Source organism: Enhydra lutris, unplaced genomic scaffold (assembly GCF_002288905.1).
Source record: "Enhydra lutris kenyoni isolate GAN:26980312 unplaced genomic scaffold, ASM228890v2 scaffoldscaffold3, whole genome shotgun sequence".
In the NCBI taxonomy this organism is placed as follows: domain Eukaryota; kingdom Metazoa; phylum Chordata; class Mammalia; order Carnivora; family Mustelidae; genus Enhydra; species Enhydra lutris.
This window is the reverse complement of record NW_019154087.1, coordinates 74,024,107-74,051,981: the sequence shown is the minus strand read 5'-3', so window position 1 is coordinate 74,051,981 and position 27,875 is coordinate 74,024,107. Positions and strand designations below refer to the sequence as shown.

The window sequence follows — 27,875 nt, the reverse complement described above, 5'->3', positions numbered from 1 at the left end:
ATGTGGCAAATGAGAAAAAGGAAGACAGTTTCATGTACCAACTACTGACTTAATCTTGCCAAAATGGTGTTTTATGCTTGTGACATTGAGCAATTTCTTCTGTCAGGGGGGTTTGCAAGATAGGCTCTGGGGTCAAGAACACTGTGGTTAACTCATAATGACTTCCTCCTGGTATATAACACATACTAGACAAAGCAGCAATTCCTCAAACCTCCAAAATCGGTCTCTTTGTGGCAACAGAGAATCTGCATAAGACTTAACTTTGAAATACAAAGAAGTATAAAAGCATTCATTATGATGTTCACTGTATATGTACAATTTTCTATGAGTGACTGTGGTTCTTACCCTGAGTCCCTAGACCTCTAGAAGTTCTTGAGTTTTATTCAAAGGTTTGGAGCTCTGAGTAAGAATTACATGTTAATTCTTGGATATATCATAATAATTACGCCCTCTAACTAGAAGATGTCTTATGGGATGATGGCAAAATGACTATTCGGAACCTTGTAAGCCATGATAAGGAGTTGGGATTTCATTCTAAATGTAGCGGGAAGCCATGGATGAGTTTAACACAGGACAAGGACACAACTGGAATTAGATTTAGGATGTTGCTCTGGCTGCCCCATGTGGGCAGATGGTAGTGGACAGGTACACAGCCCAGTGGCATAGGAACAGATAATGGTAGCCTGGACTATGACAATGAACATGAAAATGAGAGAGACTTAGGCACAGTGGAGACATACTGGAAAAGCAGAATCTAGGTTAATCCGATTAACTGGAGGGGAGAAGTAAGGGAAAAGGTCAATCAGTGATGACTCCTAGGGATCTTGCGTAAGTAAGTTAAAATAGAGCTGGGAAGGCCAAAATGGTGGTGGTGGCAGGGGGAGTTGTGGGGCTTGGTTATGGGAGGGGGAAGGGATGGAAATAAAGTCTCCAGTTTAGGAAATACTATGTTGATAAGTAAGGGGAATTAACAAGGCAGGCAGTAGAATATGGGGATCTATAGTAGCACAGGTAGGTAGGTTATTTGGAAATGAAATATCTCTCTCCCTCTCTCTCTCACACATGTACACACACTGAGCAGCCAAACCAAAATTTGCCAGAGCTTAACTACAGGGCATGGGGAGTCTGCCTCTCTAGCTGCAATCTAAGGGCTTTGGGAAGAAAACTAAACAATCAAAACTGAACAAAATTCTAGAATGAATTTAAAATTTGGGGAAGAAAAATAATCAAAGCTGAAGCAATTCTAAAAAATGCTGTTATGATCCAATCGCTATATCTGGTTTTTTTTTTCAGTGTTCCAAAATTCATTGTTTATGCACCATATCCAGTGCTCCATGAAACATGTGCCCTCCTTAATACCCACCACCAGGCTCACCCCTTCCCTTCCAAACCCTCAGCTTGTTTCTCAGAGTCCACAGTCTCTCATGGTTCGTCTCCCTCTCCGAATTCCTCCATCTCACTTTTCCTCTCCATCTCTCAATGTCCTCCATGTTATTCCTTATGCTCCACAAATAAGTGAAACCATATGATAATTGACTATCTCTGCTTGACTTATTTCACTCAGCATAATTTCCTCCAGTCCCATCCATGTTGATACAAAAGTTGGGTATTCATCCTTTCTAATGGAGGCATAATACTCCATTGTATATATGGACCATATCTTCTTTATCCATTTATCTGTTGAAGGGCATCTTGGTTCCTTCCACAGTTTGGCAACTGTGGACATTACTGTTATGCACATTGGGGTAGAGATTGCCCTTCTTTACACTACATCTGTATCTTTGGAGTAAATATCCAGTACTGCAATTGCAGGGTCATAGGGTAGCTCTATTTTTAATATCTTAAGGAATCTCCACACGGTTTTCCAAAGTGGCTGCACCAACTTGCATTCCCACCAACAGTGTAAGAGCGTTCCCCTTTATTTACATCCTCTCCAACACTTGTTTACTGTCTTGTTAATTTTGGCCATTCTAACTGGTGTAAGGTGGTATCTCAATGTGGTTTTGACTTGAATCTCCCTGATGGCTAATGATGATGAACATTTTTTCATGTGTCTGTTAGCCATTTGTACTGTATACTGTTTTTAATCTTTCACTTTGGGTACTTTAAAATGACACTATATAGAGTATAGAAGACAGATGACAATCTGTTAGATAACTGAAATTTAAGATAAAATATGGTAAATAACTTGGAGATTATAGCGATGTTGAAGATACAGATGAATGGATGGGTGGGTGGATGAACAAACAGACAGGGAGACTGATAGAGACAGATTTTAAAACACTATTTTATATTTGGGACATGGTGGATAATTTAGCATTCATCCAAAAAGGTTACCCAAAGGAAATGTTGTGTTTGTTCATGAAGTTTTGAGGAGTGGGAAGGAGATAGGTCATGTGATCAGGAGAACTATCTTCAGACTTAGTAATTCTCTATCAGATTTCAAGAAAGAAGATCTATCAGTAATCAAAACATTTGATTCCTAAAAGAGGAAGAGTTGCATTTTCAGTATATAAGAATCATATCTGAACACCCACCTCCCCTCCCAGAGGCCACGATTCAGTTTAGAATATTAGAAAATATCATGACAGGTTCACTTAGGAGGTAAACTGTCTACAGTTGATAATCCAAAGGCAATTAATGATATATTTGATTGTCTCCTCCAATTAATACCATATGCAAATAATTCCATAATAAAACTCAGGAAAAAAATATGAAAATGCAGTTAAGATTACAAAGTCTTTGTCCAAAGTCAAAAATACACCCGTATGTTGTGCAAAAGTCTCTAGCTCACCAAAGACATGATGTAGCTGTCATATTCTGTGAATAGAACCCAGCACTTCCAAGGTCAATGAACCCAGTATGAGGTTTAATTTTCACTCTGATCTTCTTCTATGAGGTTTTCTGGCCTCCTTTAATCTAAATAAAAATTAGCAAACTTCTTCAGCCATTTTTCCTTTCCTAAGGTTGTTGGTGAGCCTGGTATCTACCACCCAGCCAACTTTGCAGAAAACCACAGTTTAGATGGAAAATCACTTTGGGTTTCTGGCTCATCAGCAGTACTGCACATCTAATTAGCTCAACAATTGGTCCCTGTGATAAAATCAGCTAATTTTATGTTCAAATGGCTGCTCCGTGGTAAGCAATACTGTCACTCTCAACTCCATGTATAAAGAAGTTGCTGAAGAAGCTGGTTACTAGGGGGTCACTGGGGGCAAACTAGTGAAGACTATTAAATTAGTAACTTAAGTCAATGTTACAGTTAGTGCATAGGGGTCCCACCAGGGCTCAAGATGAATTCCCAGAATGTAATGACAGGGCCAGAAATGCCAACTCTTAACGGGGAATGAATTATCTGCAGAATCTCCCACTCTTAGAAATAAATCTATATGTTTGTGAGAAAATTACAAGGTCCTAGACCTTAATCTAGTATTGTTAAGAAATGACTCTCCCTAGATTAAAGACTTCTGTGGTTTCAGGAATTTGTGCAAGCCTGCCCTAGGTAGAAAACCTAGGAAAGTCCATTCCAGGAATCACCTCTTCAGCTTCCCCCTCTCTTCTCCTTACCTGTTAAGGCAACTGGTGATATCAGAACTCTCCCTACTTTGTGGCATCTATTAGAAACATTATTAAGGTATTTTTTTAAGGTAGTTGCAGAAGCACAGATCAACTTGTTTATGGTGTAAAAGCTACTTATCTCTCATAGGCATTGCAAATTATTGAATTTTTTTGATGTGTATATTATCAATTATACCAATTGAGTGGATGGTTAGAAATTTTTACAATTTTTGAAACAAGGAACACCTGAATGCAAATAACTTTACATAAATATACAGAGAGATACATACATACCTCCATCTAATTATTATGTCTATAGATGTATATAGATAAATATAGTCAGAGATATAGAAATGATTTTATTTATATAAGGGGCTTAAAATAGTAATTAGCACATCATAAGCTCTCAGGCCACTCTGGTATTACTGTGCTATCATCATTATCATTATTATGTAGCTACATATATACTATATGTAAATATATAAACTACACATGTAATGGTGTATTATTTAACTATCTGGTTACAGCAGGATGCCTGCTAAAAAATAAACTTGTCCTTTTCTTTCTCTGCTCTAGAAGAGGCGTCGGAAGGTCACTAAATTCTGGTAGATCATCCTTGAGGCACTGGAGTCAGTAGGCTGCCTGGAAGGGATGGGGCAGTGGGGGTTAAGGACGCTTTGCAGAAGGTTACATCAGCTGCCTCTTGTGCACCAGCTTAAATCCTCTCAGCCTCACCTTTCTCTCCTCCAGGCACCACTGCAGTGCTCTGCTCTGTATGGACTCTGGTTAGCTTTATGCAGGTGCAATCCTACACTTCACACCCATGCGGTGTGCCTCCTGCCTCCTGCTGCAGGGACACAGTCTCCTAAGTCCTCACAGTGCCACCCAGAAGGACAGAGTGAACCCATGGGGCATGGCATCCATTAGACATGGGTTTCCCTTCTTCTCCCAGAATGACTGGTCATTTCAGAAGGACCAAACAATCCATTACTGATAGGACAGACCAACGTATATTCACTCTCCCTCCTTCCTTTTCCATGTGGTTTACCCCTGCCTCCTCACTCCATGGCACCACACTCCCAAGTTAAGCCCTCACAAACAAGCCTTTGTCATAGGCTCTGCTTTCCATGGGACCTGGACTAAGATAAAAATGATAGTAGTCACACCTGTGCAAGGGCACAGTTAGCCCTACTGCTCACCAGGGGAGGTGAAAAAAGGCGGGACTTTGTTCTTTGGTTCTAGAAAAGGAAAATGACTTGTCCTCTCATGATATGGATCTGCAAAGGGGGGTAGGAGACAGTAGTACCTGGTGCTCAAGGTGGGACAGAAAGATAAATCCTGACCCAGGTCTCCTTGGAAAAGACTGTATCAAGAATGTAAGACCCCTTTGCACTTGACTGAGCTCACCCAAGGGTCCCTTGAACTGTGGCTTTCAGCATTCAGCTTTTTATAGTGGTGACTGAAAGGAAAACTACTTGACCTTTAAGCTACTTATCTCCAGAAAAGAAAGCAGCGGAGCAGTTCCTAGTGCAGCACCTATGATGGCCATGAGGACTGTGCTCTATGGCGGCCCCATGCTCTTGCAAGAAGCCAACATAAGAGTAGAAGACTTGGAATCTTGAGTGTCCCAGCCAGGAAGCCAGACTAACATGCCCCGTGCCTGCTGCAACATGGGTACACACACCCCTTATGGACCACTGTGCTGTCTAATCAGGTAGCCACTAGCCAAATGTAGCTATTTAGATAGACAATTAAATTAATTAAAATATGACAAAACACTCCGCCACTCAGTTGCATTAGCCACGTTTCAATGTTCAATGGCCAGAAGGTGGCCAGTGGCTACTATATCGGAAAGGGCAGAAGAGACCACTGCCATCATGACAGAAAGTTGTATTGGAGGTGCCACTCTGAAGTCAGGACTCAGGATTTTAGTCAGTTAGCCAGGAGACCCAACACGGATTTACCACTCACCTATCAGGGGAATGGAGGGCCGTTTTCATTTATGTGGTAAAATAAAAGAAATACGAGGGTATTTGTGCTCTGATTTGGTAATAAAGCACTTTTTAAAAAGATTATTTATTTATTTATTTATTTATTTATTTATTTATTTGACAGAGATCAAGTAGGCAGAAAGGCAGGCAGAGAAAGACGGGGAAGCAGGCTCTCTGAGCAGAGAGTCCGATGTGGGGCTCGATCCCAGGACCCTGAGATCATGACCTGAGCTGAAGGCAGAGGCTCAACCTACTGAGCCACCCAGGCGCCCAGTAATAAAGCACTTATATGTGGTTACGTTAACAGCAATGGATATTTGGATACTGGGGGCAGAGGAGACCCCAATCTTTATGGCAGTAAAGACTTTACTTTTAAAAACCAAGCAAAACCATGTGTATGTATGTATGTATGTAATTCCAACATACTTAGGTATGAAACACCCAAAAAGTATTTGGTTAGAACAACGATCTAGAGTATAAGATTAACATTCCCCAAATCTATAAAAATAATGGAGAAATTATTAAAACAGTTAATTACATTTAATACCTAAATTTTAATTCCTGTGTGTATCAGTTATCTGAAATCAACATGGGTTCCACTCAGTGCAAATGGTAAGAAACTATACTGGGATAGAAGTCAAAAAATTAGGTATAAGTTAGCCTCTTCATCATATGGAAGACACTGACTTTTGAACTTAAAATGCTCATTGTGAACACCAGAATGTCATCCCCTTTGGTCATATTCTAGAGAGACAATATCCTCCTCCAATCTCTTAGCATAACTGTTGGTACCTTAAGAGACTGGATCATAACACTAGGTAATTTACATATAGCATTAATCACATGTCATTTCCCATATTATTCATTACTCACATTGTCTTTATAATTAAATATAGTGAGATTAAACCAAAGAGAAGTGATTTTTCAGTTCTTGCTTGGGGCTGATGCTCTGCCGAGCTTAGCACAGCATCTTGCCTGGTGTAGGCACTTCCCTACCCACCTCTCAAATGTTGGTGTTCCATAGGTGCTGAGCCTTTTCTTCTCATCTCTTATCATTTTTCCCAAGTGACTGTATCAGCAACTAGGACTTCATTTACAAAATACAACTCCCAGTAATAAGGGATACCATTTGTGGAACACTACGTGCTAGGCTCTGTGCCTTACAAGCATTAACCGAGTCAACAGTCACAACAACCCTGCCTGCAAGGAAGAAACAGCCCACATCTCCTCCTAACAATCATCTAGATGCCCAGGTCAAAGGTCCCTTAAACCCCACATTTCCAGACTTAACTTACCTTTTGCCACAAATCTGCCTTGGTTCCTCCATACCATCACACAAAACATTGTAAGCCAGAAACATACAAATCACCCTGGATTCTTCCCTCTCCTTTTTCTCCACTTCCAGTAAGTTCCAAATTCTATTACTTTTACTTCCTAAATATCCCTTCATTCCATGCAGACTGGCAGCACCCTAGATAAGGCTTCCATTACTTCTTGCCCAGAGTCCTGCATCAGCTGTCCAACTCATTGACCTAAATCTGGTCTTTTTTTTCCTGTAACCCCAGTTACTCTACAAACTAAACCTTGTGACTCTGGGCATCTGAAATACAGGGATAATAATGAGGTCTTTCTCCTTACAGGTTTGCGTGAGTTAAATGAGAGAGTTTTCTAAGTGTCAGGTAGTTGATAAAAAGTTACTTAGCTGACATATGAATTGAGACAATTTGGTGCTGGAGGCTACGTGCTTAACCATCACCACATATGCCCAGGGGAGCCCATCATTATCAACTTCATGAAGTTGTCATGAAAAGTCATGATGAACAGAGATATGAGAAAGGATCATTTACAGTGAAAAGCTTTTGAGAATGGCAATATAAATATACTCCAATTACTATAAAGTTTTGTAGCTTTAACAATAAACGCTATCTTGTGGTTTCTGTAGGACCACTTAGCTCGGCGTCTCTTGCTTGAGGCCTTTCATGGGGTTGTAGTCAAACTGTGAGCTAGGGTTGCAGACTCATCTGAAAGCTTGAGTAGGGCTGAGGGGCTTCCAAGCTTGCTCATGTGGTTCTTGGAGGCCTTCATCCCTTGCCACATGAACCTTTACACAGGGGGCTGCCTCACAACATGGCAATTGGTTTCCTCCAGGGCAAGTGATCCAAGAGACAAGAAGAGAAGGCCCCTACTATAGAAGCCACAATCTTTTTTTTTTTTTTTTTTAATTTGACAGACAGATCACAAGTAGGCAGAGAGGCAGGCAGAGAGAGACAGGAGGAGGAGCCAGGCTCCCTGCTGAGCAGAGAGCCCGATGCAGGACTCGATCCCAGGACCCTGAGATCATGACCCCAGCTGAAGGCAGAGGCTTTAACCACTGAGCCACCCAGGCGCCCCGAAGCCACAATCTTTTAATAAACTCATCTCAAAGTAACATCCCACCATTGCTGTCATTCATGGGGAGTGAGTCATTAAATCCAGCACATACTCAAGGAGAGGGGTTTACACAAGGGCAGAAACCATAAGAGCCAACCCAGAGGCTGCTTACTATAAGCACCTAAGTAGACATCACAGCCCTGAAGGGAGGGGATGTGTGAGAATAAATGGTGCTCTATCAGCATTTCCTCTAGTCCTCTCTGCTTTTTAGAGTTGAACAGCCCATGAACTTCATGCCCTGCTACTTTTTATTGGTAGATAACACTCTTGTCTTGGTCTCCTCCTCACTGCCATCTCTGCCACCATGGAGGATAGGTGGAGAACCCACAGACTGCTGGGAACTATTAAATGTCAGACTTTTTTCATAAATCCAAAATAGATCAGCATTATAGTAGCTACTGGCTCTATTGTTAAGCTTAAATTTAAGTCAGGAAATATAATAATAATTAAATTTAAACATTATCACAAAGTTCAAAAATTAAAGCAATGCAAGTTATTTTTAAAAGAACCAAAGCTCTATTGAAGACCTTTAAATATAATACAAGTTAATAGTAAAAATAATTATTTCATGCTATTATATCTGTATTTCTAAGAAGTATTTTTATTATAATTCAATCCACTGTTACTAGCAAGAGACAGTGAGTATTCTGGGTTGAACCGTGTACTCCAAAAAGTGTAGGTTGGAATCCCACCCCCCCAGTATCTCAGAATGTGAGCCTATTTGGAGATAGCATCTTTATAGAGGTAATCAAGTTAAAATGCAGTCATTAGGTTGGACTGTAATCTACTATGACTGAAGTTGTCATAACAAGGAGAAATTTGGACACAAAAACTGACAAGACAGAGGGAAGAAGATGTAAAAAAGATACAAGGAGAAGACAGCTATCTACAAGCCAAAGAGAGGGGCCTGGGCCAGAACTTCCTGTGGCAAGCCTCAAAAGGAACCATGAGTTGAGCAGAGCCAGCACCTTGGTTTTGAAATTCCAGCCTCCAGAAACATGAGACAATGCATTTCTGTTGTTTAAGCTGCCAGTCTATGGTACTTTGTTATGGCAGCCTGAACAAAGTACTATACAAAGAAGGAAGAAAAAAGTGAGATTTAGTGAAAGAGAGGCAGGGAGAAATAGAAGAATCTATGTCAAGATACACATCCATGTGGATGAGATGACTTTCACAAGAAATACACAAAGGCCTACTCCTAAAGTCTCATTTAGCGTATTTATGGAGCAGAAGCTGACAGATATTTCCAAAACTGTATAAATGGACACAGTGCCAGCTGAAAACAACCAGATTCTCCTTCTACAGGTGGGGTCTGACTGGTAGGGGCCACCAGAGGGAGTCCAGGAGCAAGAGGGGACCCTACCTTCTGGTAGTCTTCTTTGGACTTCAGGGCTACATCCATGTGCTCAGTAGAGGCTGGATAGATGGCTGAGCGGTACTGAGTGCCATGGTCATTGCCTTGTCGCATACCTGGGAAAGTGGAAAGCAGAAAGATTACTGGAGTGGACCAAGCAATAAGGCCAGTGTCACAAGTTTTCTATTATTCATGTGCTGCTAAGTTGCTTGGTGGTTTTTGTTTTTATTTTTATTTTTTTCAATTGAAGTATGGTTGACACACAATGTTACATTTGTTTCAGGTATACAACTTAGTGATTTGACAAGTCTTACCTTAGGCTACACTCACCACAAGTATACCTACCATCTATCACCTTACAATGCTGTTACGACACCTTTCACTATATTCCCTGTGCTATGCCTTTTATTCCTGTGACTTATTCATTCCATAACTGAGAGCTTGTACCTCCAGCTCTTCTTACTCTTTTCACCCATCCCCCACAACCCCTCCCCTCTGGCAACCATCAGTTTGTTCTCTGTATTTATGGGTCTGCTTCTATATTTTGTTAGTTAGTTTTGTTTTTTAGATTCCACAAATATGCAAATTTGTTTTCCTCTGTTTTACTTATTTCACTTAGCATAATATCCTCTAGGTCTATCCATGTTGTCACAAATGGCAAGATTTCATTCTTTTTTATGGCTGAGTAATATTCTCATACACACACACACACACACACACACACACATCTCCTTTTCCCATTCATTCATCAACAGACATTTAACATTGTTTCCATATCTTGGCTATTATGAATAGTGCTGCAATAAACACAGGGGTGCATATACTGCTAAGTGCTTGTTTTAATTTCATCTTGACACCACTCTCCTTAAATAAGCACACAATATATCTGGTTTTGCTTTATTTTAATTACAAGAGTTATGTTTGAACTTAGGTAAATTTATCATAGGTCTTAGATCACAGTAGATACTCTACAAATATGTATTTTTCTATGCAGATATTTAAATCATAACCTACTCTAGTTTTCACTTGTAAAGCACTGGATTGTCCATTATTTCTTTGGATCTTAATGAGACACTCTGTGTGGCATGTACTGTGGTCCCTCACATAGTAAATAAGGAGATGGGATTATATATGGGTAAGCACCTGCCATACTGCTTGGCACAGAGGAGGTGCCTATAAATGACTAAATAATGATATTCAGTAAGTTTGAAGAGCTTGCCTAAGGTCATCCACCTAATTAAGGGAAAACCTGAGCCTTACAGTTAGCCCAGTCACAGCTGCTAAAGTATATATCCCAATCAATTTCTAACTGAATAATTTCATCCCCAAAGTTTAACAGGCACAGGCTTAAGATAGATCTCCTATAGATCTCCATGCTGTGGTCAAACAAAACTCACACGCATTTACTGCATCATTCAAGAATCAACTTCAGTTTTAACAAGTGCCCCAAGACTCCTCCAATAGAAGATATAATCTTCCAGAAAGAACATCTTTGTACTTTCAGATGTTAACATCCATGTGAATTACCTGGGGATGTTGTTAAAATGCAGATTCTGGTTCTGTAGGTCTGGGGTGAGCCTGAGTTGAGAGTCTGCATTTCTAAACTGCCCATGAGTGGTGCTGACCACCAGACTGCACTTTGAGTAGCTAGGGTTTAGAGTCTGTTCAGATATTTTCAAGATTCTTTATAACCCATCAGCAACAATTTTAACTCTAATAATGCAGTAAGGAAAACCTGAATCTTCCAAACTAACATTCCTGAGGTACCCAATGTACAGTACTCCTTCCACCTCCAACCCCATTCCCCCAGGAGGCACACACTTTTTACTGAACTCCTCCTATTCAAGGCTTAGTTTAAGCATCTTCACTCCACATAAACTTTCCCGAGTGCTCCTTATAGCTGCGACAATCACTGATCCCTTTGGCAGGTCTCTCTCTTAAAGATTTTACTGTACTGCATTGTTATTATGTGGTTGTCCCTCTTTCTCATCTGTGAGCCTTCCAGGAGACAGAGCCTTACAACCATGGGACCTGGTATAGCATCAGACAGATGGATACCCTTCCACCAATATTTGTTGCATGAAGGACATATAAGTTTATATCTCATGATCCAAGGCCCTGCAATCAGTACTAGAGTGCAAATCAATCAATCAAAGTGCTTTTTACCTTTAAATGAAAATATAAATTTAAATGTAGATAAAATAATCCTCCTTAAGAGCTCTAGGAAAAAGCTACCAGTGAGCTAATATGTTTGACTAGTAGAGGGAAGTGCAGTAGCTAAAGACACCAAAGGTTTACTATGTCAGTTAATGAATTGACAAGCTAGAATTCATGATCAAAACTAGAGTCTAAAAATAGAGGTTTAAATAACAAACTAGTAGGATTTAGCGTCAAATCATAGGCTATCTATGGTGTGTGCATGTGTACTTATGCATACAGTGAAAGGGTGTTTTACTACCTGTACCTATTTGTTCACATTCCAGATTGGTTGACTTCCTAGAAATTCCATTTTCCCACCTTCAGAGTCCCATCCCCACCTTGACACACAAAGGTCACATGGGGATTGGAAACTAATTAGCGACTTAAACAGCCAATACCAGTGACACCAAAATATTAATTTAATAATATATAATAAAAAACCAGCCCATGTCTCCAATAAACACAGTATAATACCAAATTAGCACTGTATAGTACCAAATTAGAATATCTATTTCATTTCTATACAAGCTATGTGTTACTTAAGTACCATAATATTATAATGTACAATATGTATTGTTACAGCACAAATATTATTTGTAGCCTATACTATATAGGTATTATAATAGTATATTTACTAAGCACTTAGTATGTGCCAAATACTTTGCCAGGTGCTAAGGATACAGCAATGAATAAAAGCAAACCCTACCTTCACAGAGCTCACATTTCAGTGTAATTTAAGAAACTGGAGAAATATGCTTCCAGAATGGCACTTTGGCAATATTTTTTTCTTTACCTTCTTCTATGTTCACTCTTTCACTAAAAAGTAAGGCTTTTCTTGAGTGACTACTTTACATCCTTTTGTGCACAAAGATGTGATGGTAGTATTAGTGTTCCCTCTGAAAACATTCTCTAAGACACACATCCAAAAGATTGCTGGATGGCTGATTTTCAGGAAAATCTGACTCATCTCCATTTGGTACAAGATGCAGAACAGTAGGGTCTCTATGTGGAGTTGTTTACACCTATTCAAGTTCCCTTTCTTTTGGAAGATGAACTAGCATGTGAGTTAAAGAGAACAGGCAGGTGTTATTTATTTATACTTTTCAACAAATTTTGCTAAGATTCCATATGACTTGTACAGAAGACATAAATATCTCTGTGTTTGGATGAAGGCCCTTGACTTATCATAGGATTATGAGAAATTGCTGCTTATGAATAAAAACTAATTTTTAGCAAACAAGATGGGAATAATTAAGAATCATTCCAAGGAAATTGTCTAATAGTGGGTTCTTCTACTGATCGTATTTTCTTAAATAATCTGGTAGAAGAGTGCACAATAAAACCTCCAGATTTACATCTACATTCAGATCCTCTCTTGTAGTGACATGACAACCTAAGGGGTAGAAATATCCGAGAGGTTTCACAAAATTGTGTGGTTGGGCAGAAAAGATACATATGACTGTCATTTCTAGGCAAGTATATAAGGCAGTGTATTTCTATAAAAAACAATCCATGATTCTTTATGCAATTGTGGGGTATACTACCACTACAGTCTGAGATGGGGATTTATGAACCCTTCCCTAAAGCCATGATTCCCTTGAATTAAATTCTAACTTGATCATCTTCTAATTGTTATACTACAATACTGATAGGGTTGCTGTCACTGTTGTCTTTGTCTTCTTTGTACAGACGTGGGCTGTCCCAGGCTCACCCTGGACAGCTATAAAGAGAAGTAACATAGTGGGCATTATCCACAGCTCTGTCCCAGACTCCTTGCACCAACCCAAAATGACTTCCCATCAGTTGGAAAGATGAGAATTATTCACATTTTGTAGCCACCATTTTCAAGTCTTACAGATTTGAATTTACAGACTTGACCTTCCGATCCCAACACTTCTTGGATATTCTAACAAAACTGACAGCTCCTCAAGTCAGAACCAATCACACTTTCTTAGTCACTCTGGCTAAACCTCTGCCTGCCTGGAAAGAAGACAAGAAAATGTTAAAGAGATACAGTAGGGGATAGAGAGAAAACATCAAAGTCTTTATTCAGATATCCTTGAATTTTGAGTGACGCTGGATAAGGTACTAACCCTCCGGTATATTCATGAATAACAATGTTAATTTGATTGAATTTTTTTCCATCAAAATTCACCCCAAGGAGAAGGTATTAATATCTTAAAACAAAACCATATGCACATTTCCACCTGTTTGTGTATGTGTTTAGTTGATTCCAATGCATGTACCTTTTGGTTAACTGATGAAGAGGTTTATTAAGTGGATGGGAGCTTGAAATTTGGAAACAGATGGTTCACTGGGAAATATGATTTGATGTGCAACAGATTGAAAAACCCATAGAACTATGGATTTTCTGTTCTCATTATTTTTAATACATTGCATTTACAGATGTTTAGTGTCATTAAACTTTTCACCATTTCTTTCAGCCTCCATTGGTTTATGTTATGCACGCAAAACAGTAATTCACATGTGAGGAAAACCTGTTCACTAAATCTCTTATTAGAAGCCTAGGACTCAGAACTACAAGACCTTGTTTTTAAGTCTGACTCTGTCACTGACATGCTTTATGTAAATTACCTAGTTTCTGAGCTTCAAACCTCATTTGTAAAATAAGGATTATAAGGACCTAAACTATAGGCTTGTTGTGAGGAGTAAATGAGATGAAACCTGTAAAGCACTTTGTTGTCTCTAAAAAATTATGTGGGTGTTAAGTACTTTAAACAACTTTTAATAATCCTGGAATGCTTCAGGATAACTAGTTTGAAATAAAAATAACAAATGATGTCACACAAGATACTCTAGGTACAAAACATTTCATCCCCTGAAAAGCATTAAATAATATTCTTCTTTCAGATGCCCACACAGTACAGGTCACATAGAAAAATCCAAACAGAGAATCAAAATCCATTTTATGTGTGTAGAAATGTACTAGTTCTTAACTCTTTATTACATTTTTAGCAGAATTCTCTTCTGATTAAAATTTTAGCTCTGCTAATCTCCATCCCAGTTCTCTATTTCAATGGAAAACAAACCCAAGAAAAGGAAAAATTCTTTGAGTGAATTTTCTGGCACCTGCCCCTACCCATGAAGAGCCTTTCAAACCAATATCTCATTCTTGATCTCTTATCTGAAGTTTGGAAAAATCAGGCCTTTTGGTCATTAATCCCAAGAAAGAACCTGGAAATTAGTGTTCCAACCCATGGAATCGCAAAGTTAAATGAAATGTTTGACTGTTATACCTGATCTAAACAGCCTTTATAATGTTGTTATCAAGCAGGCAAAACTAACCAAAATTGCATTGTGAAAAGGACCGAAAAATATCATGAGAGACAGAGAATCCCTACTTGTCTTTCCTTCTTCCAAAAATAAATACATTCCCTCTACTATGAAGTGTTCACAGAGCACCAGCTGTGTGCTCAGCACTGTTAATTATAAGCCTTGATCCCAAGAAAGAGCCCAGAAAAGGGAAAAGGGGAAAGGGATGAGCTTGACTCTATACTTCACTGTACTGGGTTTTTGCCAACATTTCCCCTCACCTTGCAGACAGCTGTCATTAGTCTTCAGATTAGCCCTGTGAAGTTGGTATTCTCAGCTTTCTTTGACCCAATGGAAGCTGTGAATCAGAGACATTACGGGGCCTGCCTGATAACATAGAGCTGGTAAATGGCCACGCTATGATTTAAAACAAGATCCACCTGATACCAAAATTGATGCACAACAAGTTAGAGCAAAACAATCAAAGATAATGGAACAAAGTGCGCTGTAGGTGGTGCATCTGGAAATGAGCATCACCACCTAAGGTCCAGAAATAAGAACAAGTTTGCTATGTGCTGAAGCCTGTGAAGAGACAGAGCTGGGTTCTGCCTAGGGGTCTAGAAGGAAATGAAACTTGTTAGTTGAGCATGAGGCCACACAGGAATCTCGACAGGACATCCCAGGGACTAGATATGTTTGGAAAGATCAGTCTCAAGGAAGCCACAGAATTCCACAGAATCTTGGGGAAGCGTAGTCTTCAAAAATCCAAAACTCTCTTATACAGATTCAGTAAGTGTTGCAAAGTTCACTGTGCCCACCACTTGGCTTTGGAAAAACTGAGAGGATGAATTACTGACACTATCTGGCTGTTTTCCTCCAGGAAAGCAAGCAATGGGCCTGCTGTAGTAAGTGAAATGAAAATAACTGGCTGAGAAACAACATCTTGTGATGAACCTTCTCCCATAGTACTCTCTAAATGAAATAATAAGGACTGGGCTTTGGAGCCTTCTTGAAGAGGACTGACCTCTTGGCATCTACCAACTGCTTGCAATTTTCCCATCCACCTTCTTCAAAGAAGATTTGAAAGGGACAAACCATCAGACTGTTCTAAGATTTCTCTCTTTCTCTCTCTCTCTCAGCAGAGCCACAGAAAGCACTGGAAAACAGAGAAATGCTTAATCTGTAATGAAGCAAAAAAGACAAAAGTTCATCTGCTCAATGGGCCTTCTAAACCTTAGCTCATTTTTGGATACCAGCCCTGTTCTATACCTTCTAACTGGAGAGATGAAAAAATATGCTTGAACATGGGAATTTTAAAGGGAAATTCACACTATGACTTGTTTCAAGGTGATTACTTATTTTTTTTAATTTATTTTTTTTTAAAGATTTTATTTATTTATTTGACAGAGAAATCACAAGTAGGCAGAGAGGCCGGCAGAGAGAGAGGAGGAAGCAGGCTCCCTGCCGAGCAGAGAGCCCAATGCGGGGCTCGATCCCAGGACTCTGAGATCATGACCTGAGCCGAAGGCAGCGGCTTAACCCACTGAGCCACCCAGGCGCCCTCAAGGTGATTACTTTTAGAAATTCCAGGACTCACCAGCTGATAGTGAACATCAGGGCAAAGAAGTACACATTTATAAGGGCCTGCAATTTCTAACTGTGTTAGGGAACTTCAAGGGAATAATAATCTCATTAGAGGCTTGCTGTGTTGGTTGCATAGACAGGGTGACTGCTACCAGGAAGAATCCATATTCTTTTCTTCTATAGACAGTTGCTAGGGAAAAAATGGATCCTGACCCATAATCAGGTTTTGTCATGAGACAGTTCTGAATTCTAATTTCAGCTCTCCTGTTTGCTAACTGTGTAATCTCAGCCAAGTTATTAGACCTATCTACACTTCAATTTCTTCATTTGGAAAAATGGGGGTGATGGTACATACCTTGTTAGGTACCCTGCATAGAAGCTCAGTAAACATAACTCCTCCATCCCCTTGTGACTTCTAATGCAGAAATTCAAGGAAGAGACTTTTTCAACGTATTTCTTAAGAATTTAAAAATTTCTCAGGCAATAAAGAGTTGTTAAGCATCCACCTCAGTCCAGGAATATTGCTAGGACTTCAGCTACAACACATACCAAAGAACCTAATCTCTGTCTCAAAAAATTTCTACAATGTATCATCAAACAGATATGCATGCAGAGAAGCAAGATGTGCTCATTATGAATGAACAGAGATCCATCTAGAATCTATGCCTCTTAACCACTCTGGTCTCAGTGGAAATCAAGGATTTGGGTTAGATCCTTTTAAAAGCAGTTTTATTAAGGTAAAATTGATATACAAGAAATGGCATGCATTTAAAGTATACAATTTTATCAGTTTTGACATGTATACACACAATGAAACCATTGCCACAATCAAGATAATGAACACCTCCAAAATATTCCTGTGGCCCATTTTAAATCTGTCCTTCCCACAACTCCCAGTCCCTGCCCTAAAGCCTCAGGCAAACTCTGACCTATATTCTATCATTCATTTAGATTCATTTGCATTTTCTAGAATTTTATACAACTGGAATCATATAGCATGTACTATTTTTTGGTAACTCAACTATGTTGTTTTAAGTTCAGTACTTCCTTCTCTTTATTGCTGAGCAGTGTTCCATTGATTGGATATCCCACAATTTATTCATTGACCTATTGATGGACATTTTGGTTCTTTCCAGCCTTGGGCTATTAAAATAAAGCTAGTATAAATATTCATGTACACATCTTTATATATACATATGCTTTCATTTCTTCTAGATAAATACCTGGGAGTGGAATGGCTGGTACACTATTGTTTAAGACTCTCAAACTTTTTCCAAAGTGGTTGTAATATTTTATATTACCTGCCAGCAATGTAGGAAAACCCCGGTTGTCTTCTAGCCACATAAACACTTGGTACGGTCAGTCCTTTTAATTTTAGCCATTTGAATATATGTGCAGTAGTAGCTCACTGAGGTTTTAATTTGAATTTCTTAATGCTTCATGATGTTGAGCATTTCTCATGTGATAATTTGCTATTTGTACATCTTCTCTGGTAAACTTTCAAATATTTTTCACATTTTTAAATTGCATTGTTTTCATATGGTTGAATTTTGAGTTTTTTATATACTCTGAATACAAGTGTCTAAACAAATATATAATTGGAAACTACTTTCTCTCAGTTGGGTTTGTCTTTAATTCTCTCAGTGACTTTCAAAAGCACAAATTAATTTTGATGGAATTGAAATTATCAATGGTTTCTTTTATGGATCAAGTTTTTGGTGTTGTAACTAAAATCTTTATCTAACCCAAATCATGAAGATTTTTTCTTATATTTACTTCTAGAAGTTCTATAGTTTTAGGTTTTAAAATTAGAGCAATGACTCCTTTTACATTTTTGTATATGGTGTGAAGTACAGATTGAAGTTGTTTTGGTCTTCTTCTTGTTATTGCTGTTGTATTCTTTTGTTGTCGCTTTTTTGCAGAAGGATATACAATTGTCCCAGCATCATTATGGAAAAGATTATCCTTTCTCCACCATATAGTCTCTTCTCCAAGACTCTGCTATGTTTGCAAAGCACTGAATTTCTATGTATCTTATCATCCTCAATATATACTTATTATTTTGGCTCTAAATAGTAGATTATCTTTTAAAGAGATTTAAATCTTTAAAAGTCTTTATGTTTAGTTAAAATGTAGTTAACATTGTTAGCACTCTTTATTCCTTTGTGTAGGTCCATATTTCTAGCTGGTATCACTTCCTCTATGCTTGAAGAACTTCTTTTCACATTCTCTAGCTCAGGTCTGCCAGTGATGAATTTATTCAGCTTCTGTACATGTGAAAAAGTATTTCTCCTTCAATTTTGAAAGATATTTTCACCAGGCAAAGAATTCTAGTATGACAATTCTTTTTCCTTTCCCATACTTATAGATATTATTCCACTGCCTCCCACCTACCATTGTTCCTGATGAGAAATCTACCATTTCTCATCTTTGTATCTTTGTTCCTCTATGAAATTCATCTTTGCTATATGGCTACTTATAAGATTTTCTCTTTATCACTGTTTTTAATGATTTGATTATTATGTGTCATGGTGTAATTTTCTTCATGTTTCTTGTGTTTGATGCTCATTTACCTTCTCAGATCTACAATTATACAGTTTTTGTCAAATTTGGAGTTTTTTTCTGACATTCAAATTCTTTTTAACTCAGACATTATAATTTTCATCTCTTGAAGTTGGGTTAGATCTTTTTAAAAAAACTAGTTTATTTATTTATTTGAGAGAGAGAGAGCACAGAGAGAGGAGCAGAGGGGGAGAGAGAAGGACAAGCAGACTCCATGCTGAGTGTGGAGCCCAACAAAGGGCTCAATCCCACAACCCTGAGATCATGACTTCAGCCAAAACCAAGTGTAAGTTACTTAACTGACTGAGCCACCCAGAGACCCTGGGAAAGGTGTTTTTTTATATCATCCACCCTTCTATTTAACATGCCCAATCTTTCCTGTTGCTTCTTAAACATAATGAATATAGTTTTAGTTACTTTAATTCTTATTGCTAGTGCCATTATCTATGTTAAGTTTGGGTCATTTTCCATTGATTGACTTTTCCCACTACAGACAGTATTTTCCTGTTTGTTTGAATGCCTGGTTATCATTAATGGATGCCAAAAAGTGTGAATTTTACCTTGCTGGGTGCCAGATATTTTGTAATCCTATATTTATGCTCATATTCTTTGTTATGAAATGAGGTTAAGTTACTTGATAAAAGTATCCTTGATTTGGGGTAAGATGGTGAAGTAAGAGGACCTAAGTTCATCTCATTCCACATATACAACTAAAAAAATACTCACATCAGTATCAGCAACCCAGAAAACTACCTAAAGACTGACAGAATAAACTGTACAACTAAATGTAAAGAAGCCACACTGAAGAGGGTAGAAAGGGCAGAGATGTGGTGAGGAGCTAAAGGGACCAGGCCATCTATGGGGTGAAGAGGGGGTGCCAGGAGCCTTGGGCAAGGAATGGGGGAGAACAGACCCTCATACCAATGAGCCCATGCAAGGAAGATGAATTAGGCTTTGAAAATTAGAGAGGCTGAATTCTGTGAGTTCTTAAAACTAGTAGGACTTAAAACTGGGAATTTAAAAAAAATCAGCAGGCTAGGCATTGGGAGAGCTGAGAAGGTAAGAGGAAGCTGAGTCCCTGTCCTTAAAGAAACAGCATGACAAACAGCACACAGAGATACAGAGTAGAAGTAACAGTTTAAAAAACACCTGTGGCATACAAGAAGAATTATTTACTAATCTCAGAGTGTGTCCCAGAGGGGCAGTGTTCACTGAAGGAATTCTCTAGGAACAAAGGAGCTGGCAGGTGCCATCTTCCTCCTCTGCCCCAATGCAAGCATAAATATACAGCCAACTGTAGGAACTGGCATGGCACCAACATTCACTACCTAACTTGCTTTCACCAAGCCCTGTGTCCATCCCTCCTACCCCCATAGCTTCCAAAGTCTGCAGATCTGCCCTTTCCAGTCATGGCTGCCTCAGTCCCAACCCTGTGGGTTCCTTTCCCCGAGAAGACTGGCACACCTTATTAAAACTGTGCACCCAGCCCATGCATGCTTTGCAGATCTGCCCTGGCCAGTCCTGGTTCTGGTGGGGTGGCAACAGCAGGACTCATTTCACAAGCAGGTCAGCATGCACATTGTTCAAACTGTGCCCCACTCCTGTTACCCAGTCTCAGCAGTGGCAGGAGTGGTACATTCCCCCTTGCTGGCATGCAAACCTTGTGGGCACCACTCAACCCACTCCCCTTCAATCTGCTTTTGGTCAGAGCCCATTCAAACTGAGCTACAAGCCTAGCAGTGTGCAAGCAGCCCCAAAAGGGTCCAGCACCACTACAAAGAGGCTCTGGCCCTGGGGTTAGAGGAAGAAAATCACACACAGCAATCAGACATTGCAGACATTTGGTGTGATTGCAGGGACCACCCAGTAACAAAAACTTCTCAGGGAACAACACAGGGAAAGCAACCTGCAGTTTGGTGCTATTTCATCTCTGGCAAATGCCTGATCTGATTCAACTCAAGCCCAAGGCAGCCCCAGACTCATTCACTAATACCACAGGGATCAAACACTGCCCACAACAGGCAAAGAGAGCCACTGAAAACAAACAGACTGAAGGAAAAAACAGCCAAGACACAACAGCGGGGTACATATACAATACACCTAAGAGACACCCCTGAAGTGCCAGATTCCGGTGAACAGGAGACACTACACTTCAAGGGACTACAGGACCTCTTCCTAAGGCCATTACTTTCAAGAGCAGGAGATGTAACTGAATTTCCTAACACAAAGCAATGAACCAGAGAGTTAGACAGAATAAGGAGACAAAGGAATATGTTCCAAATGGAAAAATGGACAAAACTACAGCAAATGATCATAAAGATACTCACTGGCCTTGAAAAAAGAGTGGAGGATATAAGTGAGACCCTTAACACAGAGATAAAAAGAAATCAGAGATAAATAACACAATAAATGAAATTAAAAATACACAAGATGGAACAAATAGCGGTAGACAAAGCAGAAGACGAATTAGTGACCTGGAGCAGAAGAATGAATTAATGGAAGCAATCAAGCTCAGCAGGTGAGAGAAAAAAAATTGTACAAATGATAATAGACTTAGGGAACTCAGCACCCCCATCAAGCATAATAGCATTCATATTATACAGATCCCACATGAAAGAGAGAAAAGAAGACAGAAATTTTCTTTGAAGAAATCACAGTGGAAATATTCCCAGGGAAGGAAACATAAATGTAGATCCAGGAGGCACAGAGATCCCCCAACAAAATCAACCCAACAAGGTCCACATCAAGATACATAGTAATTAAAATGGCATAAGGTAGTGATAAAGAGAGCATTTTAAAAGCAGCAAAAGAAAAGAAGACAGTTACAAGAGAAACCCCATAAGACTGTCAGCAGATTTTTCAGCAACAAATGTGCAGGCCAGAAGAAAGTGGTATGGCATATTTGAAATGCTGAAAGGAAAAAATCCGCAACCAGGAAAACTCTATCCAGCAAGGCTATCATTCAGAAGAAGGAGAGATAAAGAGTTTCCAGACAGACAAAAGCTAAAGGAGTTCCTGGCCATTAAACTAGCCCTACAAAAAATGTTGAAGGGGATTCTTTAAGTGGAAAGGAAAGACCATAAGTAAGAATAAGAAAAGTAAGAAGCACAAAAGCAGTGAAAATAAGTGTATCTATAAAATCAATCAAGAGACACACAAAATAAAAGGATGTAAAAAAATGACACCATATATCTAAAATGCGGTGGGGAGAGGAGTAAACAAAGGGTTCAAACTTAAGTGACCATCAGCTAAATATAGACTGCTATATCCAAAAGATGTTATATACAAACCTAATGGCAACTACAAATCAAAAGCCAGTAATAAATGTGCAAAAAATAAAAAGAAAGAAATGCGGTATATCACTAAAGAAAGCAAAAAAAAAAAAAAAAAAAAAAAAAAAAAAAGAAACAAAAGAGAAAAAAAAAAAAAAGTATCAGAAAAAAACTACAAAAGCAACCAAAAAACAAATAACAAAATGGCAATAAATACCTATCTATCGATAATTACTTTGAATGTAAATGGACTAAATGCTCCAATCAAAAGACATAGGGTGATGGAATGGATAAAAAACAAAACTCATCTATATGCTGCCTATAAGAGACTCATTTCAGACCTAAAGACATATGCAAATTTGAAGTGAGTGGATGGAGATATATTTATCATGCAAATAGAGGTGAAAAGAAAGCCACGATAGCAATTCTTTTTTTTTTTTTTTAAAGATTTTATTTATTTATTTGACAGAGAGAAATCACAAGTAGGCAGAGAGGCAGGCAGAGAGAGAGGAGGAAGCAGGCTCCCTGCTGAGCAGAAAGCCCGATGTGGGGCTTGAACCCAGGACCTGGGATCATGACCTGAGCCGAAGGCAGCAGCTTAACCCACTGAGCCACCCAGGCGCCCCCACGATAGCAATTCTTATGTCAGACAAAATCCACTTTGAAACAGTGTAATTAGAAACAAAGAAGAACACTATATAATAAAGGGGGCACTCTAAAAAGAAGATATAATAATTGCAAATATTGATGCACTCAACATAGGAGTATCCAAGTGTATAAAGCAGTTAATAACAAACATAAAGGAAGTAATTAATAATAATACAATAATAGTAGAAGACTTTAACATCCCACTCACATCAACAGATAGATCATCAAAACAGAAAATCAGCAAGGTAACCATGGCTTTGAAGGACACATTGGACCAGATGGATCTAACAGATATATTCAGAACATTCCATCCTAAAACGGCAGGGCACACAGTCTTTTCAAGTCTGCATGGAACATTCTCTAGAACAGATCACATACTAGGCCATGAAACAAGTGTCAACAAATTCGAAAAGACCAAAGTCATTACCATGTGTCTTTTCTGACCATAACACTATGAAACTAGAAGTCAACCACAAGAAAAAATTGGTAAAGATCACAAATACATGGAGGTTAAATAACATGCTACTAAACAATGAATGTTTTGGGTCAACCAAACCTAATGGCAACTACAAATCAAAAGCCAGTAATAGATATGCAAAAAATAAAAAGAAAGAAATCCAGTATATCACTAAAGAAAGCCAAAATGAAGAAATCAAAGAAAAAAAATAAAAAATTACATGGAGAGAAGTGAAAATAAAAACACAATGGTCCAAAACTTTTGGGACGCAGCAAAAGTGATTCTAACAGGAAAGTTTACAGCAACATGGACCTACCTCAAGAAGCAAGAAAAATCGCAAACAACCTAAACTTACACCTAAGGAGCTAGAAAAAGAAAAAACAAAACCCAAAACCAGCAGAAAGGAGGAAGTAATGAAGATTAGAGCAGAAATAATTGATATAGAAACAAACAAACAAACAAAAACCAGTAGAACAGATCACTGAAACCAAGAGGTAGTTCTTTGAAAAGATCAACAAAATTGGTAAGTCTCTAGCAAGACTCATTAAAAAAAAGAGAGGACCCAAATAAGCAAAGTCACTAATGAAACAGAAGAAATAACAACCAATACCACTTAAAATAAAGATTGTAACAGAATACTATGGAATTATTATATGCCAACAAATTGGGCAACTTAGAAAAAATGGATAAATTCCTAGAAACATATAAATTACCAAAACTTAAAGCAAGAAGAAACAGAACATTTGAACAGACAAATTACTAGCAATGAAATTGAATCAGTAATCAAAAAACTTCCAAGAAACAAAAGTCCAGGACCAGACAAATTCACAATTCTACCAAACACTTAGAGAAGAGTTAATTCCTATTCTTCTCAAACTACCCAAAAAATACAAGAGGAACAAAAACCTCCAGATTCATTCTATAAGACCAGTATCACTCTGATACCAACACTAGATAAAGACACCACACAAAAAAGAGAGAGAGAGAGAACACTACAGGCCAATATTCCCCATGAATATAAATGCAAAACTCCTCAACAAAATATTTGCAAACCAAATCCAACAATACATTAAAAAAATAATATACCAAAAAAAAATAATAATATACCATGATCAGGGGGAATTTGTTACTGGGATGTAAGGGTGGCTCAATATTCACAAAACAATCAATGTGACACATCACATCAATAAAAGAAAAAATAAAAACCATATGATCATTTCAATAGATGCAAAAAAAAAATTGAAAAAGAACCACAAGCATTCATAATAAAAACCCTCTGCAAAGTGTGTCTGGAGGGAACATATCTCTTTTTCTTTATTTTTTTTTATTGTCTTATGCTAGTCACCATAAAATACATCATTAGTTTTTGTACATATCTCAACATAATAAAGTCCTTATATGAAAAAAACCACAGCCAACATCATACTCAACAGTAAAAATCTGAGAGTTTTTCCACTAAGGGTCAGGAAGAAGACAGGGATGTCTACTCTCACCATTTTTATTCAACATAGTACTGGAAGTCCCAGCCACAAATTAGAAACATAAAGAAATTAAAGGCATCCAATTGGTAAGGAAGAGGTAAAGCTGTCACTATTTGCAGATGACATAATATTTTATATAGAAAATCTATACATACCATATATACTATATCTATATATACCAAAAAACTCTGGAGCTGAGAAATAAATTCAGTAAAGTCACAGGATACAATATCGATGTGCAGAATTCTGTTGCATTCTTATACACTAATAATGAAGCTGGTGTTGGAAAAACTGGACAGCTATATGCAAAAAAAGAAAGAAAGAAAGAAAGAAAGAAAGAAAGAAAGAAAGAAAGAATGAACTTGGACCACCATACACAAAAATAAACTCAAAATGGATTAAGGACCTAAATGAGAGACCTGAAACCATAAAAATCCTAGAAGAGAACACAGGCAATAATCTCTCTGACATAGGCCATAACATCTTCCTGGATTTGTCTCCTGAGGCAAGGTAAACAAAACCAAAAATAAACTATTGGGACTGCATCAAAATAAAAAGCTTCTGTATAGCAAAGGAAACATCCAACAAAACTAAAAGACAACCAACTAAATGAGAGAGGATATTTGCAAGTGACATATCCAATAAAGGATTAGTTTCTAAGATACATAAAGAATTCATAAAAATCAACACCAAAAAAAACAAATAATCTAATTTAAAAATGGGCAGAAGACATCAACAGACATATCTCCAAAGAAGACATCCAGATGGCCAATAGACATATGAAAAGATACCTAAGGTCACTCCTTATCAGGGAAATGCAAATCAAAACCATCATTAGATATGACCTCACCCTTATCAGACTGGCTAAAATAAAAAAATTCATAAAAGAAAATCATTGGTGAGGATGCAGAGAAAAAAGAAACCCTCATGCATTATTGGTGGGAATGCAAACTGGTGTAGTGACTGGGAGACAGTATGTAGGTTTCTGAAAAAATTAAAAATAAAACTACTGTAAGATCCAGTAATGGCACTACTGGGTATTTAGCTAAAGAAGATGAAAATACTAATTCAAAGGGATATATGCACCCCTATTTATTGAAGCATTATTTGCAATAGCCAAATTATTTAAAAGCAGCCCAAGTGTCCACCAATAGATGAATGGATAAAGAAGATGTGGTATTTATATGTAGTGGGATATTATTTAGCAAGAAAAAAGAATGAAATTTTGCCATGTGCAACAACATCACGGAAGGAGCTAGAGAGATAATGCTAAGTGAAATAAGTCAGAGAAAGATAAATACCTTATGATTTCATTCATATGTGAAATTTAAGAAACAAAACAAACAAAAGAAAAGAGACCAAAAAAAAAAAAAAACAAAACAAAAAACAAAACAAAACAAAAAGCCAGACTCTTAACTATAGGGAACAAAGAGATGGTTACCAGAGGTGAGAGGTGGGTGGGGAGAATGGGGGAAGGAAGTGAAGGGAATTAAGAGTACACTTATCTCAATAAGCAATGAGTAATACATGGAACTGGTGAGTCACTATATTGTACACTTGAAACTAATACAACACTGTATGTTAACTATACTTGAATAAAATTTTAAAAATAAAAAAATTAAGTAACATATCCTTTTGGTTTTTGCTTTCAAACACTATTATTTTGGACAAAAGAAGCTTTTAATCTGGGTTAATTTTCTTGCTAATGAGCTAAAATTTTCTGAGTACTTTATCTGATGTCCAGTGAATTTTTATATGTGTACCACTCTGGCTAGTGAAAACAGGCAAGTATTCTCAACCCCGTGTGAGCTCTGGGAATTTTTTCCCCTCTAATTGTTCAAGGTGATTCTTTTCCTGGCCTCAGTTTGTTTTAATCACACAATATTCTGGTCAGTACTCAGACAATCATTTAAAGGAACACTTTGCAAGTCTTCAGAGATTTCTCTCTCAACATTTCTCTCTTCCCTTCTTCTATTCTACAAATTCTACCTTCCTCAGCATCCCTAGACTTCCATTTTCATCTCCTGAAATCACAAAACTGTGAGGCTTGCCCTGGGTTCCTCCTCCTCATTCTGCAGCACAGAAGTTTTCTCTAGGAAGTCAGATGGGGGCAATTGTAGGATTTATTTGTTTCTCTGATGCCCAATGTTTCATATACTTTGTCTAATTTTTTAGTCCTTTCAAATCACAAATAGAAGTCTTTGGGCTAAATATCTTCCAACCCTAATTTTAAAAAGTCATTTAAAGTTGAAAGAATGGGCATGGAGGCATGGATAGCTAGGCTGAAAAATTCCCTTGGGTTCGAGTGGAGTTTTTCATATTTTTTGTTTTGTGTTACTATTCTGTTAACAAATGGACTCTGTAAATTTATTTCAGTAAAATAGTTCAAATTAAAATGTGCATAAATGGCATCTAAATGGTGACAAATACTTTTAAATTCCCATCATTAATCAATAAATGAATTTTCTCTGTGTTTTACCCTTTTGTCTTTATTCTTAATCCCTGCTCCCTCAATGTTAACAGTATCTTCCTTCCTTAAATGTTTTTCCCTCTGGCCTTGTAACACTACACATTGCTTAAGACTTCAACTGTTTCTTGACCGGTCCCTATCTGTTTGCTTTTCTATTTTTGCCCCCCATCATTTTTACAACAGTTGTTCATAGGTTTGGTCTTTTGCCATTGCCCTCTCTTCCATGTACCCTCCAATGGAATCTCCCCTTTCTATGCTAAGAACTTACAAATCTAAATTTGTGATCCAAATTCTCTCTCAGATTTCAGTTGTGTAGAACCACATTGGTGTTAGACATATACATAGGCTCCGTCACCCCTCAGTTCTCAACTGACCTTATTATCTTTCATTGCCCCTACCTTTCTCATCTCCATCAATTGCCAGGATCATTCTCCTAGCAACCCAAGCTTTCAATCTTGTAGTAATCCATGTTTCATTTGAGCCTCTTTTATACCTTAAGCCAGGCATTCACTTAACTTTACCTTTGTTTTCTGTAAAATCTTTCACTAATCTTTCCCTTTCCACAGCTTCCACCCTGATCTAAACTCATTACCTCA

At 38.1% G+C, this 27,875-nt stretch overlaps 1 protein-coding gene across 3 annotated transcripts in view; it reads right to left on the bottom strand.

Moving 5' to 3' along the window:
• Positions 1-27,875, bottom strand: part of LOC111155261 (methionine sulfoxide reductase A) — a 430,735-nt gene that overhangs the window by 100,383 nt on the left and 302,477 nt on the right. For all 3 annotated transcript variants that reach the window (XM_022515376.1, XM_022515393.1, XM_022515386.1), the window contains one exon: positions 9,343-9,449. In XM_022515376.1, the coding sequence (XP_022371084.1) occupies positions 9,343-9,449 (107 nt within the window). The remainder of the gene's footprint in view (positions 1-9,342; positions 9,450-27,875) is intronic.